Below are 24,382 nucleotides of genomic sequence, written 5' to 3' on the forward strand. Positions count from 1 at the left end.
TATTTCCTCTCTCGATGCGCGCCAATTGCACTGATCCACTCCTGTCGCAAGTAGGAAGCAAGTCAAGAAGTTTGACATGCTGCAATTTAACATGCATTTCACACTCGTCGTCGCAAGAGCACGGCTCGAGAGAAGCGACCCTACAAAAACCCTTGCACCGAAAGAAGTAGCAGGCAGGAAGGTAGCAAGCGAAACATTTCAAGTGAATTCCGAAAAACGGCACCTCTTCGTGGAGCATCATGTTTCCTAGTTTCTCTTCCAGGCGTGAAAAGGATATTCGTCGACAAGAGGTGCCTTAAAGCGTTCTTTTCATACGTCCGCCTGGCCTGAGCGAGGATAGGGTTAATAGGGTCGGCAGGAAGACTTGTATGTAGGGACGTCTGGGTGGATATGCACTTTATGCTTTCTCGTATTATTCCATTCCGCCAAATATCTGGCTACGGAATATGGAGGAAATGCAACGCTATGAAAACACTTTCTTACACGAATAGATTTCCCAAAATGCCAATTGGAATAGCAAGAACCCCTCATTCAACGTAAAATGTTGGACATGGCACTAACATATGCATTTTCAGCTCCCACAAAAAAGGCATTTGCAATCGCGAGAACGTACGAGTCGCATCGTATAAGCCAAAGGCGCTCCACGTTTTCCTGGTCCTGAGAAGCTTTTGTATGAAAATATAATGCGATCAGCCAATGTTTGCTTGTTGTGAAAGTGTTTGGAGTCCATTATACTCGTATTTCGCTCAGATATTGATTCGGGCGATTGTGGAGACCATGAGTTGTTTGGCATTTATATGAATGCCTTAAACGTGCTTCCGTTTCCAAGATAGTCTACAAGGCAAACGATAAGCGATTGCTGAAGGAAAAAGCTTGCAATCGTGAGAACCTTTGGGTTGACAAAGCTAACACTTGATTTATTCACTTTTTTTCCAAGAGCCATTTGTATGACCAATTAATTCCGAAGAGTACTATGTGTCTCAGAGATAATGCGTATCAGCTGCTACGAAAAACTTGAACATCATACAACACTCATATACAAGTTAATAATCGAATTAGATACAAAAAAATGAATAAGAAAAAATAGAACCTTTGTCTATTCTCAAGTAACCCCCCCCCCCCCCCCACCTTGTTTGGAAATATACAAATAAACCTACAAAATAAGATACAATATTGTCATTTAGTCCCTGACTTAAGTACTATCCATCCCTAACAATTCTTAACTTCGATGATCGGGACAGAATGGACTTTCGATCAATTATTATGGTTGACTTGCAACGGCATTATAGCCGAGAAGGACATACTTTGCTGATGCGGGAAGCGTAAAAGCCACCACCTCCGAGTTTAGGAAAATGAATCCATCACTACGGCTGCTCGAGTGAAAATCCAGTTTCACCAAAACCGGATCAATAAGGACGAAATCAAGTTCGATAGTCGTCAGCGAGCTTAATCCTGACATTCTGGGCCAAATTGCAGAGACCAAGCCCCCTGACACCATCAGCATGTACTCTGTCTCGGAGGAGAGTGAAAATCACGAATTGTTAACGGGGATTGATTCAGATGACCAAAACTCATAGCAAGCAACAAAATGACCACCAGGTTCTAGCGATTACCGACAAATTTTCAAGGGATACTCAGCATTTCAAAAGTTAAAAAAACCAAAAAATTACTGACGGTTTTGTCCAGGGTAGAGGCAACTCATCAGACGCTGCCTCACCTCTGCCCTGGGAGCAGCGTGACCGAAAGTGCCAACAGGTGGAAAAACGCACCCTTTTATCATCGCAAAAACACGACAAGGTTGCGAATTATATTAGACTAAAACGCTGCCTCACCTCACCTCACCACCTGTTGGCACTTTCGGTCACGCTGCTCCCACGGCAGAGGTGAGGTAGCGTCTGATGAGTTGCCTCTGCCCTGGACGAAACCGTCACTCATTTTTTGTTTTTTTTAATTTTTAATACTTGGGGTGCTATGATCCAAACTAGGGATCCATGGGCTATAAAACGGGGGAGTAAGTTCCTCCTCATTTAGTCCGGTCCACCATCATGTGGATGTGGACTTAGGATATCCCCGCATATCCTAAACAACTATTTCAAAAGTCACCAATCCGTCACGATGGCAGTTCGCAGTACTGACTACACCAATTCAACGATGATTCGCACTATGAAGTTGCTTTACGCACCGGCGCCAATTGTAAGAATTGGCGCTCCACAGCTGGCACCCTCTGTAGATAGCGCATCAACGAGCATCCACCCTGCTGCCCTTTTTGGTTTTAAGTGTTGGCCGACTATATAAGACAACGAATACCTCTCCGCGGTAATAGAGACAAAGATGTTGCATTGCCTCAGTGGTGTAACACAGTATGATAATAGTCGAAATGAGGACATTCACGATCAATATGCCGTCTTCCATGGTATGTTCATGTAATTCACACTGATGAGGACTTGCTAGATTACCCTGAACATTAACGTCGAAGGGAAATAACCAAAAGGCCGACCAAAACAGCGATGACTAGATACGCTAAATGGTAATTTGAGAGCCCATCGAACCCACCCAGATTAGGGCTACGATCGAGAAATTGCCAAACAGTTCGAGGCGAGCCAGCACCGCTACTGAACGGAACAAAGTCTAAAAAGGAGGAAGCAATTTGTGCGTCGTAACTAGTCGGTTGGTAAACAATATATTGGCCTAATTATTAGCACAACAGAAGTGTTCGATGTCCTGTGTGCGTTGATGTCAGTTTTAAGTAAATTGATTGACTGATACTAATCTCTCTCACCGTCCCAGATGTCCAGTTCATCGGACAAATCTTCCTAATAAAATGCTCGTCTATTGTCATTGATCTTTCGTCGAAGTGCTAACTACTCCTAAAAACACTTTTTTCATTTTTCAGCTAGTCATCAAGCTAAGTTTATTATAGTTTTCGTTTTGTGCATATATAATTGGTAATCCTGTGCACCAGGCCATCAAAAACACGATTGGAGCTATTATATACACGAGTAACAGTGCAAGGGATACAAATAACCCGTGAAAAGAAAAAAAATCACGCAGGCAACACAAGTGACGTCTGCTCAAAATTCAGTAAATTAAGAAGTCAAAAAAGAATAAAGAAAAAATAAATGAGTCCTTCGAACTCCTGCAGAAAGACGAAAAACAAAAATGTCTCTCACTTGAGAAAGCAAAATCGGAAGCAACTGACATCGGCTTCAACAATTGCAAAGCATGAAAAGCCCCGAGAAGAACCGTAAAGGCGTGGAAAAAAAATAGCGCTTAAAAGGAGAATAAGCCCCGAATCGATCTTGTCCAAAAACGATGAGATGACATCCAGTGACATTCTCCAAAAAATAAATCCATTCCTAAACTGATAAATCTTGGAGAAAGCTTTCGGCAAACGAGATATTCATAAAAGAGAGTTGTTGAAGCTAAGAAATTCAGAAAGGCATGTGGATGAATGCAAGCTAGAACAAACAGTCGCCAGGTCGAGTACCTTACAGTTGCCGACGGATATATCATGTAGGAATTAGGTTGATACAAATTAATCTTAGCCATTACACAGGGCCTTCTCCCAAATCCGCCGATATAAAAGCTATGGTGAAATAAGGCAATTGAACTACAAACACCAGAAGCCTTGTTCTGGACGAGTTCTTCGAGAAATTAGACATCATGCACGTTAACAACGACAACGTAGATGGTGCTGGAATGTTAATTGTGAAAGTATCCGAGGGGGATGCGTTCATAAAGATGTTCATAATACATAATCTCGAAAGTATGCCTACCAAAAAAGTAACACAACCTACAGCAACAGCATATACAGCTATTGTTCACAATATAGTAACAGCGTTCTTTCTCCCGCAGAAAACGAGCGGCCCGAGGTGCAGCAGACTGCTGGTGACCTAAGTGTTCACTCTTCTGGACGCAGCACCAATCGAGAAGGAAACAAGAGCGTATGATCTAAAAAGGGAGAATCTGATCTAGCACTTAGTGGAGCTAAGAGTATGCATGGTTTCTAGGACAATTCAAGAAAAAAATTCATTAAAAGAGGAAACAACATTAGGATAATTTGCAAAAGGGACGCTGGACCCACACACTGGGCCTTTGTATTCATAAGTGAACTCAATACTTCCAGCTGCTGTAATTCCTGTTGGAAAATGGAGGTTACATGAAGTATGTTAACTCAGGTCCAACGATTCCCCCTCTTGCCCAGAATATATTAGCGCACCTGAAAATCTAGAGCATATTATATTTAAGTTCGGAGAGGAGAAGGTTGGAAGATACTCTTGAGAAAAAGTATTTAAATTGAAGTAAAGCGAGCATTCAAGCGGAACTTGACTTGAACAAGCAAAGAAGGCGAGAAGACTAGACTTTGAGGTGAAATAAAATTACTAGTTCCACGGCAGAGAGTCATGTTTGTTTTATCTAGAAAAAAAGCGGATAAACAGTATCGAGACTTTTCTCATCGAAATAGATCTACCCCAGCATAGGAAAGTTCCTGTTAACGTGACCGAAAAGTTACATTGTAGAATATTCCATGCACAATATTTCACTTGCGGACAACACTTTGCAAACCAATTACTCGTACAGTGAGCAATCTACTGCTCTCAAGACTGTTCATCTGGCCCATACATATATCTCCTGGACATTAGTCAGTCGCATGCCATCTGTACTCATGCCTATGATAGTCCTATATTTAGTGGTATGCGGTTTTAGTCCAGATAAACCCCTCTAATCTTTGCACGACCATTTCTGTCACAGACCGTTGGTATTGAGGTCAACTTTCTTAACCAATATAATATCCAAATGCATGACAACTATCAAAAGGCAAAACGTAGTTGCGTTCGTCATTCTGTGGCCCAGACATTGACATCATCAACAGTCACTTTTCGTCTCGGCCACCTTGCATGTAGGACCAAAGTGCTCAGCATGCTGACGAACAACCCTAATGCGAGGTTCAGAGAAGCGACTACAGACAGCACAAATGCCGACCACCTAAAACCAATTGCCTCATACATAAATTCCTGTATAAGTTGATTGTCACACCCCCGTAGTACCGATCTACCTATGTACTCTGTCCGTCGTACATTTTCGTCAAAACCTCAATGGGGTTTGGCTGGATTATTATAACAAAATGCGACTTCGGTTGAAAGTTGGTATTCAAATCCTGAATGGTGCTTCCATTGGTTGGTATTCATTTGAAATAGCTTTATTTTTCCAGTTTTGCATAGTAGCCACTGCCGAGAAAGAGCCTACTATGTCAGACCCAAATGTCCATTGCATAGTATCCTGATCCTGATCCTTTTCCGCAAACCTTCAGCATCGAACGGACCGATCAATAATATATATCCTCACAATATGTCCACATATGAGGCATTTGAAGCATCTCTTCCAAATTATCTCTTCTTTACCATTAGAATCGGCAGGCTTTCCCACATCCAAGAGCTCATAATTTGATCTGCAGGTAATCGCGCCGGCATCTGGAGGCTGTTTACACCGCTCTACTAAAACAGAGCATATTTCGGCCTTAGATTTAACCGCGTCTAGATCCCTGTGTTGAGAACGCGCCATCTACCTAACCTTTTCAGCAGAACAAGGATGAAATGTAATTCGTCCGAATCTTGCTGTCATATTCTTACAAAAACCGCAGAGCTTTTGCAACTATGGCCTGCATTGGAGACTTGTTTCGTTCTTCAAAGTTAAAAGGTCTAAGACGTGAGATACACCTCGATTGGCACCAAAGTGCTCAATTACAAGTCATCTACGATCTTATTTAGATGTGTACAGTGTCATTCCCCAGCAAGAAAAACGCCTAAAGAAGACCAGTGGGCTGTGGCTCTACCTACCACAACGCAGCGGAATCTAATTTTAACACCAACCTGACTAAAGTTGCCTTTTTATTGCGGTATTTTATGATTTACCAGGTTAGGGTTGAGTCCATTTTTCTGTAAAAGTACGATATAAGTAGAATCCGTCCACCATATGATCAAAGCTTCTACTGTAAAAATTAGTGGTTGTGTCAGTCTTCAGGTATTCCTCAGAGGCTCTGAAGAATTTTCGTCTCTCTACAAAATGATGGACAACTCCGCAGTAGGTTTCAAAATTAATTCAAAGTATTCGTTCCTTGAGTCGCCTGGTCTAATTATGTTTCAGCTTAAAGTTTCATATTTCGGCAATTCGTCAAACTAGCTCCCAGCGGTGACCGCTGGAAACCGTCTTCGGATGGCCAAGACCGGTCAGTCACGGGCTGGGAGTAAATTCATCCAACTAACGAGGATTTGTCTGCCTGCTAATCATATTTTCGGAGCAAACTGATTGGACGGGAGATGAACCGAAACAACAGCCCGGAGATCGTCCTCCCACTGCACTGGAAAAAGTGCTAATAGGACCCCAAGCCAAGATTGGACAGTATATGCCGAAGGCTGCGTAGCCAATGCGTATCGAGTACCAACCACAATACCGGAACCGTCGACGTCGAGACAAGGCCCGACAAAAATGTGGACCACCGGAAGTGAGTGAAGAAGCAGAGTCCTGCTCAGAACCAATACCAAAAGACCATACATATTTTGGACAAGATTGCTGAGAACGAGAATTAAAAAGTCTTCGCTAAATATTAGTCGATTGTCGAAAAATATAATAGCAAAAATCTGGGAAACAAGCAAAAGGCAAAACCGCCTTTTAACGCGCAATCGATCTCAAGAGGAGGTCAAACAGCAAAACACGAAGAGTAGAGGAGACAAGGCCACGGATGCCCAGTAGCTTACGCAAATCGTGAAACAACAACTGGGGTCAGTAGTGTGGACCAGTGTCGAGGCCAGGCTGTCGGAGGTTGCCATCGAGCATCTCCTGGATAACAAGGGAAATAGGGGGATGCATCTCTAGCTTTGATTCAGGTGGTCCGTGGATACCACATCATAGCATATAAGGACCAATTCAACAGGGACTTTCCCAATTCGTGTATAATGAGGATCAGTGACGCGTGGAGGGGTCCCGAGAGGAAGACATTGAAATCGCATTAATACAAGAGCCCTGGATCGGAAGAGGCCGATCCATGAAAGGAGTTAGAATTAAAGAGGAGAAATTAAATTTCATTTTCCAATCTGGATATTAGTTTAACATAATAGGCACGGGCCGGGACAGACCTAGAGCATGTATCCCCGCTACGAAGAGCTTGCAATACTTCGCAGTGGGCAGACCTGAGTTTTAGCGACCTAACCGTGGTCAAACTGGAGGACGCGGAGGCGGAAAACGAGCAGTCAGCTCCACCAGGAAGAAGTCAACCATCAAATCAGAAAGTGGTCCTAGCTAGATTATTGTCAGAACATTGAAAACACACGCGAATCTGCGAGACTCAGTAAGATTCTGGCTAACAAACTTAGGAGCCAATTCTTCCTTAAATTCTCCGCCAACGAGGATTGTGAGTCAGGGCCTTGCGGCCTTGCTTGCAGGGTATACAGCCCCAATCGTGTGAAATTAGCCAATCAGTAATCAGTGTTAATGTTACAGCAACGGGGTGGAGGGGAGCATTAGTGTCAGAGGAGTTTCCCTTCATTGAGAGAGGCGTACGTGTTCGCTGCGGCCGAGTCCGGATCCAACCAAAATGGAGTTGATACTGTTTGCTGCCAAGACAAGCATTCCCGAATTCCACACTCCGCAGCTAAATGAAAGAAAATTAATTCTTTGCTCCAATCCAGTATCGGGGTATAATCCTAATATATACAGCTCTACTTTGTTCCATCCTAATGTATAGCTCCGCCGTGTGGTGGCAGGCGCTGAGAAGAAGTACAATAGAACCAAGCTTAACAGGATTCAAAGAACCGCCTACACAGGGACTACTGGGGCTATACACTTCTGCTAGGAAGATGCCCTCAATGAATTCCTGCACCCCCGCATTAAATCCACGGTAGTGCGTAGTGCTGTCAAGCTGTGTGAATCTGGGTGTTGGAGAGCGGAGCCCTCCGAACATAGTAACATCCTAGACGAAGTACCTCGGAAACTCTGGAGATTCCCATTCCCAATTACCCCTTTGTGGGGTATAGCGTGTCAACCACACCTACGCTTCATCGTTCGCGGTTACGTGAAAGTACTTCAGCTCCCCCACGATTTCTTGAGACGCCTGCACTCCTTTTCTACTGCGCTGCGTCAAGTGCCCTTGGGGCGAACAACCGTCGGTCATCTTGGATTCCCCTGCATGGCGTAACCCGCAATGCAATCGTCGCCCCTCCTTAATGTATGGTCCACCCACTGCCACTTCCGCCTTCTGACTGTAGGGCGTACGATTTCCAGGGCTATGCGCCAACCAAGGACCAACGGACTAAACCACACGTAAAACAAGTTTCAAGACGATTTTTTTCTGTGGACTTTCCAACCAAGGCAGAGTGGAGGTTATGACGCAGTATTCTTCACCGACAGATCAAAGATCGTCTGTGAAGGCGGTGCGTGATGACTCGGATACACACAGCGTAGCCGCGTCGTACGGTTTCCCAAGATTCGCCAGTGTATTCCAGAAGATAGTATTGGCGATACTGGAAGCCGGTCAAAGCATGATGCAACAATTGAAATGATATCTGCGTGCTCCCCGCCATTACATTGACCACATCGATACCCAACAGATCATTTTGGAACAGTGTGCGGAGTTTAGGTCTCTTTAGGCTTCACTTGCTCTTCATCGATATCGAGAAGGCTTCCGACAACATCAAAAGGAAGTGCATCTGGAGTGCATTAGGTAAAAGTCGCATCCCTGAGAAACTAGTAGCTATCAAAAGAGCGACATATTGTGGCGCAAAATTCAAGTCCGTGGAGTTGACCCAGGTTGTATCTTGTCACTGATATTATTTCTTCTCATGGTGCCTTCGCTGGAAGACTTTAATGGACCATCCTCAAACACTTCGACTATGCTGGTAGCATCTATTCCCTCTCTCACCGAGTCACAGACCTTAGCGAAATGGCTCTGGATTTGGAAAGAGAAGTAAGTAGAATCGGACTGCGGGAAATATGTGGTAGGTTCGGTGACAACAAGGCATCCCCAACCGAGCTTTGAAACTGGAAGTGAAGACTAGGCCCGAACTTTTCGCCAACACCTTCGAGGCGTGCCTAAAAGAAGGAATATTCCCTGCCCAGTGGAAAAAGCAAAAGTTGGTATTGCTTCCAAAGTTTGGCAAGCCACCTGGAAACCCAGCGTCTTATCGTCCTATCTGCCTGTTGGATACAATGGGGAAGATGATGGAAAGAGTCATCTACAACAGACTCCTGCCCATCGTCGAAGCCAGCAATGGTTTGTCGGAACGCCAGTTTGGTTTCCGACGCGCCCACTCTACGGTGGACACAATTGGCATGGTGGTAAACCTGGCAAAAGGTGCACTGATTTCTGGCGGCTGCTGTGCCGTGGTGGCGTTGGATGTCAAAAACGCATTCAACTCGGCCAACTGGAATAGAATTAAACGGGCGTTGGCTGACATAGGTGTCCCCGGATACTTAGCGAATTTGGTGGAAAACTACCTCTCAGAGAGGACTCTCTGGTACGGGACGGATGAGGGCCCCAAAGAGTACATTGTCACAGCCGAGGTACCACAGGGATCGGTACTTGGTCCCCTGTTGTGGAATATCATGTATAATGGGGTGCTTGCTCTTCCCGTCCCAGAGGGGACTACGATTGTCGGCTTTGCTGATGACCTAGCTGTGGTTGTTGCAGCAAAACACCCAGAAGATGTGGAGGTTTACGCAACAGAAACAGTGAGAGCGGTAAAGTCCTGGCTAGAAAAGGCCGGGCTGACCTTGGCGGACGCGAAAACGGAAGCGGTCTTAATAACGAAACGCAGGAAAAATAACACTGTAAAAGTGGAGGTTGGTGGAGATACGGTCGTATCAAAGCCGGCTATCAAATACCTGGGGGTAATAATTGACACCAAATTGAGTTTTAGGGAACACCTAGAATATGCATGCCAAAAGGCAGCCAGTGCCACCACGGCACTTGCAAAAATGTTGCCAAATATTGGTGGACCGAAACATTGCCGGAGGTTGGTGCTAGCCGGAGTGGTGCGCTCCATCCTGCTCTACTCGTCGCCTGTATGGGCAGAGGCGCTTGCAAACACTCAGAGACGGAAGCAGGTGAACTCGGTTTACCGGCGAATGGCTTTGAGGGTTTGCAGTGCTTTTAGAACCACATCAGATGAGGCAGTATTGGTGGTGGCAGGCATGATCCCGGTTGACATTCTGGCCAAAGAAATGAATGTCCTGTACAATGCAAGACATATGGAGGGGCATGCACAGCGTAGAAATGCGGCAAGGTCAGAGTCGCTTGATCTCTAGCAACACAGATGGGACGAGTCTGCGAAAGGTCGGTGGACGCACAGGCTCATTCCCAACATTAGGGTGTGGCTTGAGCGAAAACATGGGGGGACCAACTACCACATTACCCAGTTCCTCACGGGGCACGGTGGTTGCTACAGGCAGTATCTGCCCCGCTTTGGGTTGGATGATTCTCCGAACTGTCCCAGATGCGATTGCATACCGGAGGATCCAGAGCATGTGATGTTTCACTGCCCACGATTTGCGATGGAGAGAAGGAGCTTAAACCAGGTGCTGGGCAGGAGCGGGACCCCGGAGAGCTTGGTTACTGAGATGCTGGAGTCCGAGGAGAAGTGGCTTGCGGTTGGTTCCGCAATCATCCAAATGCAGGAGGAGTTGCTGAAGGAATAAAGAAGGAGGAAAGCTGCAAATAGGAGAAGGATGAGTGCCTAAGAGCAAACCTACCCCGCGAAGTAATACCTCAATGGTGGTCCCGCGGGGCTGGGGCTGGAGAGACCGGGGGTGGTTTTTAGTGGGTGTGAATCCCACACGCGCCCGCTGTAGTTGCGCCGTTCGGACGGTGGACGTGTCTTTCTAAGATTTCCCACCTCCGTGTACGCACAAAAAAAAAAATAGGTAAATATGAGGACGTCGTATCCAATCAATTCCAAATAAGTCTGAGAATTACTAGTAACTGTGCAGGAGTACGGAACGGGTAAATAGCAACGATGGAATAGATTGCGGTGAGCGGGTCATCTACTCCTACTCCTACTACTATGGGTAAGGATGATCTACCCCTGGAAGTCTACAGGCTGCATCAGATGAAGCGATGTTGATAGATTGACAGTAATTCTCTTCAAATTCGAGTATTCTGTTTCCACTGAGTATTCATCATCAACGGCGCAACAACCGGTATCCGGTCTAGGCCTAACTGAGTATTCAGAGGAAATTTTTCTAGGAATTGTGGTGTCTTCTATGCAGGTTTTTCGATAGCCTCTTGGTTTCTTTCCTACTTATGAAAATCCCCACCAGAATCTTCACACAGGAACTTTTTACGAAATTTTCAACTAGAAACTAAATATAGGTTTTTTAAATTTTCCAAGAACTATGCATTTCATATTATACAAAATAAAGGTCTAACGAATTAAGGAAACCTTTACTCACCTTTTCCCGCACTCATTACACTCAAATGGAGTCTCATTTACATGTGTTATTAGATGTTCTTCTAAATTGGCTTTCTGGATAAATCCCTTTCCGCATTGATCGCACACAAATTCTTTAAGACCTGTAACAAGACATTACAAAAGGGACCATGAATTTCAATGTAATAACAAAGTAATATAAGTTCAAGGCCCACACAAGGATTTATGAACAATACTGGGAAACCATCAGAATAATATATAATTAAGTGTTATGATAAGCTGGCATCTACCTGAAATTACATTTTCTCCGAGGGATACGCTAACCGTACCGGATCCCTCTCATAATTCTCTGGCACCCAGAGCATAAGCTCACTCCATTCTTCACTTTATTGTGAAATGTTTGCTTTTAATCCGAACATAACGCTTCATTATAGGATTCTACATGCAAACAAAGCCTGCAGGAGTCTCCTCATGATTGTGTAGTGTACACAACTAATTATCATCTCCTTTGCACGGTACCGGGACTGCCATGTGTAAAGAGCTATTGCTCCTTCCCGTTGGCTTTTGAACAAGACACCTCGCTACTTTATATCCTTTTCATTTCCGATTAAATTCACTCCCTGGCCATTTGTGAGTTATTATTTGTATGCTCGGAACTTGGATCCTTGGACATAAATTATACTCGGGTGATGTTTTTGTGCCGGCGCTATTTGCATGTTTCCAAGATGTAGGACTGTAGTGTTGTCATAACAATGGTTACCACGTTCAGCTAAGGACCTTAAGTGGCGTTAGGACTAAATACACATCTCAATTCAAGAACCCGTAAAACTCTACCTTGCTCTGAAAATAGACTTTGGACGGTAAGCTCTGCAGGAGCAACTCATTACAGCCCAAACTTGTATATCATGTACAAGTGGAAAAAACTAAGAGCTAAGGAACAGGTAACCCATCCAGCATAGTAAATGAATGGCAAAACCTTTGTTTTTTCCAACATTCTCCTGAAAACGAACGCAGCAGGTACAGGTTTTCAGCACAACAATTGAATAGATTACTCCTGCTACACTACTCTCGAGAGGGCCCCGAAAGGATCTCCTGAAAATATTTTTGAAATGAACAGAAATTCTAATGTGCATTTACACGAAGATAATGCTTGACCATTGTGTACTCGAAACAATGCCACACCAGACCGTAATGCCTCGAAACAAAGCAACAATGACAACGAACGTTTAGCTGAACGATTACTTTGCTAAATGCCAGAATTAAAATATGCTTGCAAATTTGTAGAACTCAACTCGACTACACACAAAGGGTGTATGGGAACAGTAAAAAATGGAAAGGTATCGTAGCGCATAAAGAGTTAACAATAGAAACGAAGCTTAGTGTAGCGAGGGAAAGAGGACTCATGTTTTGGGAGGGAGATCATATGAAAAATGGAGACAAGATAATTAACAAATCCAAATGTGTTGTTTTTTGGGAACAATGTTTGTAATTGCTTGTGTTATTTTTGAATGCACCCTTATGTGGGCTTTCACATGGAAATTAAAACTGTTATTGGCCTTTCAGTTTCCTTTAGGGAAGGACTCGCAATGAGTGAGCTGCATCAAACGCAGGGGAACGTTATAATGAAAGGAGGTCAAGCAGTGGACTGCTCTGGGCGTGTTATCAGGCTTTCCAGGAGCCAGGCTTCTCATCTCTTTTTTTTATGGGTAGAGGCGGAAATCTTAAAAAGACGCTGCCGCGTCAAGTTGCAGCAGTGTGTGTTCTCACCCACTAAAACCACCCCACTTCTCCACCCATATCCTCGCGTGACCTTCGTGAAGTATTACTTCGCGAGGAGGGCTCTAGTTTACACCAGCACGACTATGTCACGCGAACGTCGTGCTTTCCGAGCTCGTTCCAGTTACTTCAGCTTCTCCTGTATCGCAGTTACTGTTCCGTTTATTGCACTCCAGTTTGGTGCGCACTTCAACATCTCTTCCTCTTCCTCAATTACGAGGTCCGATAACTGTGTAGTAGGCATCGTTTAAACCCCCTCTTTCATTCGCGAATCTCGGACATAACATGCTCCGGGTCCTCGGGTGTAGCGGCGCATTTAGGACAGTCTGGGGACTCATCCAATCCGAAGCGATGCAAGTGCTTCCTGTATCCACCCTGTCCGGTAAGGAACTGCGTTAGGTAATTTAATTCTCCATACTTGCGCTGAGTTTGGTCATCTCTCAATACATGGGATCAGTGTATGGGTCCAGCGGCCCTTTTCGGAATTGTCCCACCGTTCCTGCCATCTCCTGTACAGCTCCTTCCTAGTGGCTTTTAGGAAGCCCGCAGTCACTTCGGTCGGATACACCCTCCTCCGGTAGAGACAGTGTACCCCATTCGCCAGAGAATCCAAGGGAATTATTTCCGCGATGACACACACTCCCTAATTTGGTACCGTTCTATATGCACTTCGAGTTGACCTAATCCCACGGTCTTCTTAAAGTGCGGATTGATTCTGGGAGCACAATCAGAGCCCCGCTGAGACAACCACAATGGTACCAGTCTAGGCTGAGTGTATGGCATTACTGGTGGATGCAAAGCCTACCTAATCCTCTACCGAACTTTGGAGGACGGTATCCGCATTGAAACGCAACACCATGTTTGAACCCTAGTTTCCATGGTACCAGTATACCCCTGGTAAGGTTTAATGAACCGTGCAGACTCAGGTCTGATGGCCCTTATTAAGCTTTGGAGCATTCGCCTACTGCATCACGGCCAGCAAACCAAAATGAGTACAACATTTCCCGGCGCCATGACATGGAGGTTCTCTTCGGCCACTCAGTTTTGTCCCGTCTTCCTCGTTGCCACCTCAAAGCACCAGCTCTTGTCTGACAAAGAAACAGAAGGAAGTGCCATGTCGGAGAAGGGCGGTAATATCCCGACATTGGAAAAGAATGTCAAGCACTAATGGAGCACTAAAATAGCCCAGGTAAACCTCCACCATGCAAAAGCTGAATTTATAGTAGTTATAAGGGCAAGTTCCAAGAATAACATTGGAATAGTGTTCCCTCAAGAACTTTGGGTGTATCGGGGGCAAATTGGTGGTCTGCAGATAATTGGAGTTCCTCCTGTGAAAAACCGCCGCCGATCTCGACGGATATCGTGCCGAGCTATCTCTTGCGGATAATGAAGGAGTTTCTAAGAGCTCCTTAGTCTTTGAGACGCTAGAGGACCAGAGTAAGATAGAAATCACGTCAGGAATATCACAGGGATGCTTCGTACGATAGTCTGCAAAAATTCAACATGTCAGAAGAGTCGCGCCTAGTCGTTTATGCAGACACCGTTACGGCACTTATTACTGGACGCACTGTTGGCATATTAATGCAAAGGGCTACCGGAAGGTTCCAGCCTCACGCTGGAAAAGCCGAAGTGATCATCTTGATAAGAAAGAGAATCCCGCCCCTGCGTCCCATATCGATCGGTGAGTTCATTATAGAATCAAAAAAAGTTCAATGCTCGACTCAAAGATGAGCTGCATCAAGCAAATCAAAGCAGCAGCGGACAGGGCTGCAGCTGAAGTCTCGATCTTGAGTCGATTAATTGTAAATGTTGGGGCCCTATATCTGCCAGAAGACGTCTTCTTATGAGAGCAACGCAGTTCATTCTGCTCTACGGCGGTATGGTCCCATGCCCTTGACAAGGAGGCGACAGACACAGGCGAGCTCTCTCCAGATAACTATGTCCAAAAGATGCTGAGGGGGCAGGGAATGGAGTCGACTTGTCCATTACGTCCGGGTTCTTCCTGTTACGAAGAAGATTGAGCAATTCCCTGAACTAACAACTCCATTCCTCCTTCCTCCTTCCGTTGGTGAAAGGAATTCCTTGACTTGAAGGCTCCCTCAGCCGAGAGAGCTAGTAGGTAGTTTGAGGGTGTACTGTTGCGGGAGTCTAACACTGCTTGCGGGTAAAAAGGATTCACGCTACGCATTACATCTTTCAAACCAATTTACCTAACATCTTTTGTACTCAAAACGGTAGAGAAAGTCATAGACAACTATATTATAACTAAACTTCTAATGCATAATCCCCTACAAAAATGTCAACACCCTTACCGGGCAGGAAAATCAACCGAAACTGGCCTGTATCAGCTGATGCATAGAAATAAATAGCACTGTGTGCGTTTTTGGACAGGAGGAGCGTTCGGTAACACATCGCATACAGAGATACGAGATGTCCTGATCCCCAAGCGAGTGGGAAACACCTTGGCCTTCTGGATGCGCAGAATGTTAGGGAGTACTGTCATAAAAACTACGGGGGTTTATCACCATTGTTTGAATATGGTAATTGACTAAGCTAACAAGCACTAAAATACAGGGTAATCTGTAGAGGCGAATACGACGATACCCTATGCAACAGAATCCAAACTGGATAACGAATCACTAGTATCTAGTCCATATTAAGGCGCGTCACAATAGACGCTACACTTTAACCACGCTCGTCACTGAAGGCTCAAGGAGTATCTTATTAAGTACCTATCAGGGTATACGCAAAGCCAACTGATCCTCGAGGTGAAACAATTGGGTGGTGACAAAGTTGACGACGAACAGCTACAGTCTTCCTCTTATTTCTAGAGAGCATACAAGCCACGTTAATCGCCAATTCCGATAAAATCCACACGGTCCACCCGCTGCCAGTGGTTGGCGAGGTGTCGCGTGACATACCAACGCAGATGGCACAACTGCAGCAGACGGTGGCAGCGCTAACAGGCGGTACTTTTGTACTTTGCATTCGGGAAGTAGAACTGACGGTTAAGATCCACTTCCCGAAAAGGGCGCTTACGAAAGCTTCCGAAAAAGACCGAAAGTCTTCTTCCGAAAAGACCGAAAATGTACCACCCCCTGCAATTTAAAAAAAAAAACTAGACTTTCCGAGGCCTCTGGCAACGACTAACTGAAATATCGCACCGCTACCTGAAAGATACAGTCTCGATTCTCCCCGCATCCCGGAATCGTAGACTACCACCACAAACCTTGGAAACTCGCAGCAGCAAATTACTCACCGTTCCACAATTATAGCCACAGGCAGGTAGGTTTGAGTCTAGAACTGCAACGAACGTTCTCTTGGCGCCTCATTACAGCGGATATCAACACTCAAAAACTTAGATCCAGACTTCCAATTGGCGCGCTTCTTCGAAAGTACCGCAACATCACTTACGGGCTTAGTCTCTCTGAGCCAGTTAAGCATATCTTTTCTAAAGTGCGTCTATTAGCAGCTTTAGCAGTCGTGCGGAGAGTTCGAAGAGCTTATTAAGCAAGGAATTTTGCAGACCTTCAGACACTGAACATGGTCCCTTACTTAACGATCCCAGACTGATAATCTATTCTCTCATCACGACTTCGCGCATTCTATCGCAGTCTGATTTTTTTTTCTAACTGGTAACGTTAACTGATCAAAATAAGGTTCACAATTTCGGATCAAAGACGAGACAAGAGTGTACAGCAAAGTCTCGTTATGGCCAAAGCCATCACGACAATACAACATTCATTTCACCCAACAAACGGAGGACATTGACAGTGGAGTTGGCTCCGCCCCTACAAAAAATTGATGCAACAGTAAAGGACCTGAAAGCGAACAAAACACCAGGAATCGATGATATTCCCGTGGAGCTGTTGAAACCCAAAAACAATTGCGTAAACAAGGTATGAACCCACTTAACCAACAAATATGGAAGGTGAAGCAAATCCCGACAGAATAGTGTAAAAGTATCATCTGTCCAATCCGTAAAAAAGGCGACAAGCTTTTTTTCGCTTGGGTGAAAAAAGGTTGTTAGCGTATCCGGTGGTCGTATTCATGCTGAGTCGGGTAATGACAGAGGTGCGAAGAGAATATTGAATATCGTTCCGCCACCGGACAATACAAGAGCATCTCATTGACTTGTTAGATCTGCAAAGTATTCACCAAAATCCTGAGAAACAGGCTGATGCCCTACGCGGCGAGTAGCAGAGTAGCTTCAGAGGTAGGTGCTTAACAATAAATCGGCTCTTCACCACGAAATAAGTACTCGAGAAGTTCTGAAAGTTCAAAGTCGAAGTCTAACAAATATTCGTTGACTTCAAACCAACTCAGGACAACGTACTTTACGACGCTATGCTCCAGTTTGGCACCCCACCGAATTCAGTTTAAAGGGATCAACCGACGCTCTTCAAGTTGAACGTTAAATACGCAATCTGGAAAATCCCTGTTAATATTGAAGGCGCTTCTAAAGCCAACGTAAGTAAGAGCGGATCCAAATGACATCAATGGGAAAGTTTTCGAAGGACTAATATGAGTGCAAATGCAAATAAAAACGAAAGTACCCCTCTCCCTCATTATTCAATCGAAATACATACACGGGAACACGGGGCTCCCTACCTAGGAAACAATCATTAACCTGTGTTATGTTACGGATAAGATGCTTGACCTTTATCTCAGACTACTGAGAAATTACTAAGCGCCCTTAGAAGGAAGATGTTAAGAAAAATCCTTGAAGCAGTTCGAGAGGATGACGGATCGTGAAGACACAGCAAAGAACTTTATAGTATATATGACGACCCGGAAGTCTTTAAGGTGATAAAATTGCGAAAGCTTCTATGGGCTGGCCACCCCTGCCGTAGGCCAACTGGAAAATACCGAAAGGAATTCAAAGGGAAAGTCGATGGCTTCAGACCAATTGCACCATAAGCTTAGAAAATGGTGGGAAGACTTATTTGACACCGATCGCGTTACATTATTACTTGGCAGCCGCCGTGAATGAACCGCGAGGACTTGAAACAATCTATTCTGGAAGACAAAGTTCAAAATGAACTGTTGTGACACGAAAAAGGATTTTGTATAAAATACCTCACTCCAATACGTCTATTGCCTTTTAGGGTTGATCATAAAATAAACAGACAAAATGGAAAAAAAATTATAAAACCGAAATCTGAATCAAATACTTACCAAAATGTATCTTCTGATGTGCTTTCAAATTGGGTTTGGTTCCAAATCGCTTGTCACAAACCTCGCATCGATACATTTGCTCTTGCTGTAATGAAATAAAACCAGTTATTCAGCAAAACTATTGAAACATAAGTCCATTCCCTCAATACCCACCTTATGACTCCTTAAATGCGAATACAAGGACACTGTATTCTTGAAAGCCTTTGCACAAATTGAGCATAATGCAACATTATCCTCATTCTTATGTTCCTCGCGGTGTTTCGCCAAAATCACTGATTGCTCACAAAAATCTGAGCATAAATCACAATAGACCCTGAGATGACTCCGATGGGTCATCACGTGATTAAAAAACAGATAATATTTGGTATAAGTTTTCGAGCAATCCGCACAAACGTATGTACACTCATTGGAATCATGTTCTTTTTGAATATGTTCACGTAGTTCAAGCACTCCCGGAAAAACGCTACTACAATCCGTACAAGTCCAAGGATAATCACGCCACGTTTCGATAATTTCAACTTTAGAATTAAACCCGTGATCCGAAGACGTCTCAATGAATTCCGCGGTATCATCCTCGAGAATTTCCGTTTCTCCTGGATATTCTTCCTCAATAATATTGTCCGGTACAGAACCATCCGTCTCGTCCCCTCCGTCAACATTTTCAATCACTAGCGTGCATGATTTAGACTTCCCGTCAATGGGCAACTCCTGGGATAAACTTCCGTCAGATATTTCTTTTGTAGTGTCGGAGGTTTGGAAAATTCGCAGTAAAGTTTTCGAAATTTCTTCATGCGATGGATTCCTTTTCAGTATGTGCTGTAAAATAGAGTGGACAAATCTTAGATAAAACACTCTGCACAAAATTATTCGAAGGGTAAAAGTAAATTTAAGAGACTGAAAATTATAATGAAACTCCTCGTATTCGAGGTCAAACTTCAGTCTACCGAGAGACAACTACCGAATTGTGTGTATCGAGAAAATTGCCGGAGGTACTACTGAAGGGCACTTTGCTAGCAAGAAAGACCGTTAGCAAAACATGGTATTTTGGAATTAGGTTTAAGGCCTGTTCAAAAAGTATTCAATCATCATTTTTATCGGCCTTAGAGAACATGTTCAATTTTTCTTCAAGCCCACAACAGCACCCAATGGCACCCGGCGGAGTTTTGTTCTTTACAGAATTCCATAATAAATTGAACGAGGTGACTCCATCCGATTTTGCTTAAAGGGCGACGATCCTCAAGCTGAAACAGTCCCCAAAATTAAACAATTTTTAAGGAGGTAGCAGTGGCAACAACGCAGAGCGAGTCGCTTTAAAGATCTCTACTCATCAATCAAGAGTCAACTTAACATCCAAAAATAATGTCACCGAGGAAGTAAGAACACAGAATTGCCGAACAATAGCCGGGGAACTGTAAATGGGCTAAATATTAGTATTGAGCCCATTTAGCCCTCATGGAGATCCCGGCAAGGCTCATGTTGATAATTGAGCAGAAACAACTTGTATGTTGGAGACTGAAAAAAATGATCCCAACTTACCCTACACCGTCGTACAAAAAGTGCACAAGCTCGAGGGGATTAATGTTGAAAAATTGTATCGCAATAAATATTATTTTATGACACTTTTTGATTAGATCTTAAATAAGAACCGATAGAAAACTGGAAAATGGATTTCGTTAGCACTCTAGGTGAACTTATTTCCGCATTTAAAATGGACGTATTCAAGTATCATATGGAGAAAACCCAAGGACTGATATATGGTTTCGTTAAACCCCTATGTGGGGCATAGGTTGACAACCAACGTCGGCTCTGGCTGAAGCATATTCAACTCGCTTCACAATTTTCTGAAAAGTTTGCACTCCTCCTCTACCGTTCTACGCCACCACTCACTCTTCGGCCATCCTGGAAAAATGAGTTCCATTGAATAGCATAACCTGCAATGGAGTTGCCGCCCTTTCTCAATATGTCACCTACCCACTGCCACTTCTGCTTTCACATCAACACATCCGCAGGTATCTGGCCCGTACTCAGGCCAAGTTCTTCAGTGGCAATTCTTTCAAATCAGAATGTTCCGATGACATTACGCGATATGAGCGATAGAAGCTTAGGGTATTTAAGTAACACCATCACATTTCGCTTCGGAGTTCTCCGTTCGGGACGACGCCAAGTTTTCAAAGAGCAACATAAAATGAAAAGTCAAACAGCAAAACTCAGATCCTACCAATGAATATGCAGCTAGCAGTATCTACCGAGGAACTCACCATCGTAGTGAGCTGCCATCTGGGTTCCAGATACTGTAAACTTACGACCGGGCTTACTCTAGATTCTTCATGACGGAATAACTGTTTTTAATCTTTATCACACCGAACAAGACTACAACTGCTTTTCGGGCAAAGCTAGGCTCTTTGGAGGAAGACATTCGAAATGATTGAAGAAAATTTCAGACTCCTCAAGTGAAACATAACTCAACCAAGCTCTCGGGGCATGCGAGTCTTAGAGATGGCCGCCGGGACAAAACACATTGTCTTAAATAACAGCAGCATTCCGACTTTCCGACACTTTCCCCAAAAGTACGAAAGAACCAACGTGCCTTTCTGTGCCCGGTCCTGATATCTCTATATTTATGATTTCCAAAACTTTCAAAGACGCCTGTCACCTGCCCTACCAAATACAGACATTGCCACAATTGTGGAATGAAGATGTGTCCAGCCTCAGGAGGCTGACCAGAGAGGTTTTCAACAGTTGCAACATGCACAAATATTAGTAGCCATTCAAGGGGCCATCAAGACTGCCGCCAAACGGTCCTAGCTGGACTATTGTCAGAACATTAAAAGCACCAGCAAGGTCTACAAGACTCAGCAAGATCTGGCCAAAGAACATAGGAGCGCATTATTTCTTAAAAATCAAAAGGTTCCTGAATGTAATCGCAGCTTCAATGTACAATGAAGATTTCAGGTCGACAAAGTTCGCTCCACGTCAGCAAGTTTCGTTTTGATGATAGATAATACGCCATTTGAGGCCCTTTTCGTTTTCGGCTGTTGCTTTTGAATGTAAATATTTTGATTGAATTCATTTTGAGAACTGTGGATGACACTATTTGTGTAGCACGTGTTAATTATTAATGCCACTTGAATTGAATTGAATTTAAGCCGAAGGTATTTGCACTCTGGATCAAACAGGGAAGTAGACCTGTTGCCCAGTGAAGATGAGAAACTGGACGACTTAAACCTAAATCTTCTAGGGCTTAGGGTGGTCAACGACTTATAAAAGACGCCATGTCGAAGGAGGAGGGTGATACTCCGACGGTGGAGAAGAGCTCCAAACATCCTCCCCTGTCGGGTAAACCTCAACGATACAAAAGCTGTATCTACAGTAATTTCAAGGACAAGTTCCAAGGATATCATTGAAATAATGCTGGCTCAAAAGCCCTGGATATACCGGAGGCAGATTCGCGGAGGAACCATGCAGGTAATTTGGAAAGTTTGGGGAAGCAGCCATACTAACCGAAGAAGTGAGTACCTTCTTGAATTTATTCTTAGCAATAAGCTAGAAATATATAACATAGGGAACACTCCTACATTCGTAACCAGCGTTCGACAAGAGGTACTAGACCTAACTGTAGAGACTAATCTGACGAACGGCCTGGTCAGGAATTGGAAGACGTCGAATGAGCCCTCTATATCGGATGACAGAATAATCAGATTCGACATTGAAGGTGACTCCAAAATAGAAATAATAATAAGGAATCCCAGGAGAACGGATTGGGACTCCTATGCAACGCACCTGAGCAACAATGTGGCTCAACCAGAAAGGGGCGGTGATATCAGGAGCGAACTGGAAACAGTGGGGAAGACCTCAACAAATCTAGCCAGGATCAGAACAGAGGTGCGAAAACTCTTCAACCGGACAAAACGAACCGAAGACTCGCCGAGATACAAAAATACACTGGCGGCGTATAGCAACGTCATCAGAGAAGCACAACGGAGTAACTTCAGGGAATTTTTTGAAAGGATCAAACAAACCACAGAGCAGAGCAACCAAACTATACAAATCTATAGCCAAAGACAGAATAATATATTTTGACTCAAGAAGGAAAATGGGTCATGTACTTCTCAGAACATACTTCCTGGTGTCCTACTCAATGGCGGAAAGCAATAGTATTCTGCCTGACACCCCAACAACCTAGAGGGCAAAAAGTGAAACTAATGAAAGAGTATACTCGGAAGCTAGAGTAAGATGGGCATTGGGAACCATTGTCAGATTTTTCGGTTGGGTAATTTCTGAGAATGGGTCCGTTAAAGATATCATCATTTTCAACCGCCAACACTGCCCCCTTTCCAACAAATATGAAAACTGGCGAAAATTGGCTTCGAAAAGTTTTCATCGAGAACGTGTGACAGGCATCCACACACACTTTTCTCAGACAGACAGACGGATTTGTGAGGAGTTGCCAAATCTCCCACCAGGCGCGTCCCTTCGTGCGAATAAGGGAATGCTCAGCGGATGCGTATGGATATGTACTTGTACGCCTTTGATGGTGGCTTGTCGACCGTGGTGGAATGTAAGCGGGATCCCGAGGAACTGTTGGAACTGAAAAAGTTCGAAGAAAGCAAAGCAGAAGGCTTTCACAGCCAAGTCAAAAATTTACTCGGAGAAAGTGCTGCCGTGCGTGCTCAAAAGGATGAAATCGCTTTACAGTGGAAGGACCTAGATAAGGTCACTTCTAAGGCGGAAATCTGCACTGTCTTAACTGCACAACTTGCAGGAGGCATCCAATATAAGCCTTAGAGAGGCGTATGGTGGTACACAGACAGCGACCATCCAGCTACCAACAAAAGCAGCGCGTAAGCTACAAGATGTCGGGGAAACCCGTATTGGATGTGTAGTTTATCGCCTTATAGAGCAAATCTCGTTGAAGAGATGCTCCAAGTGTCTCTTTTACGGACATCTGACGAGAGTGCACAAGTGCGCTTAATCGGTCTGACCGACGCGGACGTTGTGGAGAAACAGGTCACATTGGTCGGGAATGTAACAAAGATCCAAAAGCATGTTGTTTGATGAAAAAGAGAGCCTGGTCAGCGGGCATATTGCTGCAAGCGGCAAGTGCCCCGAGTTCAAAAAAGCACTAAATGCAATAAGGAAATGAGGTTGATCCAAATCAACCTCGGTCCCTATAGATAGGGTCGCTCAAGCACCCACGAATCAGAGATCCAAGCGGCTATAATAAGCGAACCCTGTAGGAACCCTAACAACAATGTATCGAGAGCCTACAAGTGGAGCGGCGTTGCGAGCATGCGGGGACCAAGCCATGCAGGAATGAATGATATAAGACAGTCCACAAATAGGTTCGTATGGGCAAAAATATACGGCATATACGCGTACAGTTGCTATACTCCTCCAAGCCTGAGGTTGGCTGAATTCGAGGACATGTTGGACAGATCTTGGATGTAAAAGGATGGAAACCATAAGTCGTCGCCGGTGACTTCAGTTCATGGGCCACTGAATGGAGAAGTTCATTGACGAATGCAAAAAGGCTTTGTCTCTTGGAGACTTTCGCGCAGTTAGATATCATATTGGCTAACAACGGTCAGGTTAATACTTACCGGAAGGGGAGTCCGGTTCGGTTGTGGATCTGACTTTTGTTGGTCCTTTATTAGCTCGCCATACCTCCTGGGACGTGAGTGAACACTACACCCACAGTGGTCACCAGGCAATAGTCTTTGACCTGAAGAGCTACGAAAGCATTTGGCGAACAAATATTCATAGATGTGTGGTTGGACAAGGACATTATACCAGGTACACCCTCAGAAAGACCCCTCTATATCATCCAGTGTATCGCAAAGGCATGCGACTCATCGATGCCGAGACGTTATACTTTCGCCAATAGAAGGCCAAACTGCTGGTGAAATGGTGAGTTACCTGATCTTCGCATGTGGCTGTAATACTGGGGGTATTACAAACCGTCACTACAAAAGAAGTACTGGAGATTTGCGGTGAGCGGGAGATAACAA

At 44.4% G+C, this 24,382-nt stretch overlaps 1 protein-coding gene across 1 annotated transcript in view; it reads right to left on the bottom strand.

Annotated features, from left to right (window-relative positions):
* The window catches only part of LOC119659243 (zinc finger protein 852-like), a 169,508-nt gene that overhangs the window by 142,818 nt on the left and 2,308 nt on the right, over nt 1-24,382 (bottom strand). Inside the window, exons 2-4 of the mRNA XM_038067223.1 lie at nt 18,528-19,190; nt 18,375-18,459; nt 11,443-11,563 (exon numbers count right to left, since the gene is read on the bottom strand). Coding sequence (XP_037923151.1) covers nt 11,443-11,563; nt 18,375-18,459; nt 18,528-19,190 — 869 coding nt within the window. The remainder of the gene's footprint in view (nt 1-11,442; nt 11,564-18,374; nt 18,460-18,527; nt 19,191-24,382) is intronic.

This window comes from Hermetia illucens, chromosome 6, assembly GCF_905115235.1.
Source record: "Hermetia illucens chromosome 6, iHerIll2.2.curated.20191125, whole genome shotgun sequence".
Lineage (NCBI taxonomy): Eukaryota > Metazoa > Arthropoda > Insecta > Diptera > Stratiomyidae > Hermetia > Hermetia illucens.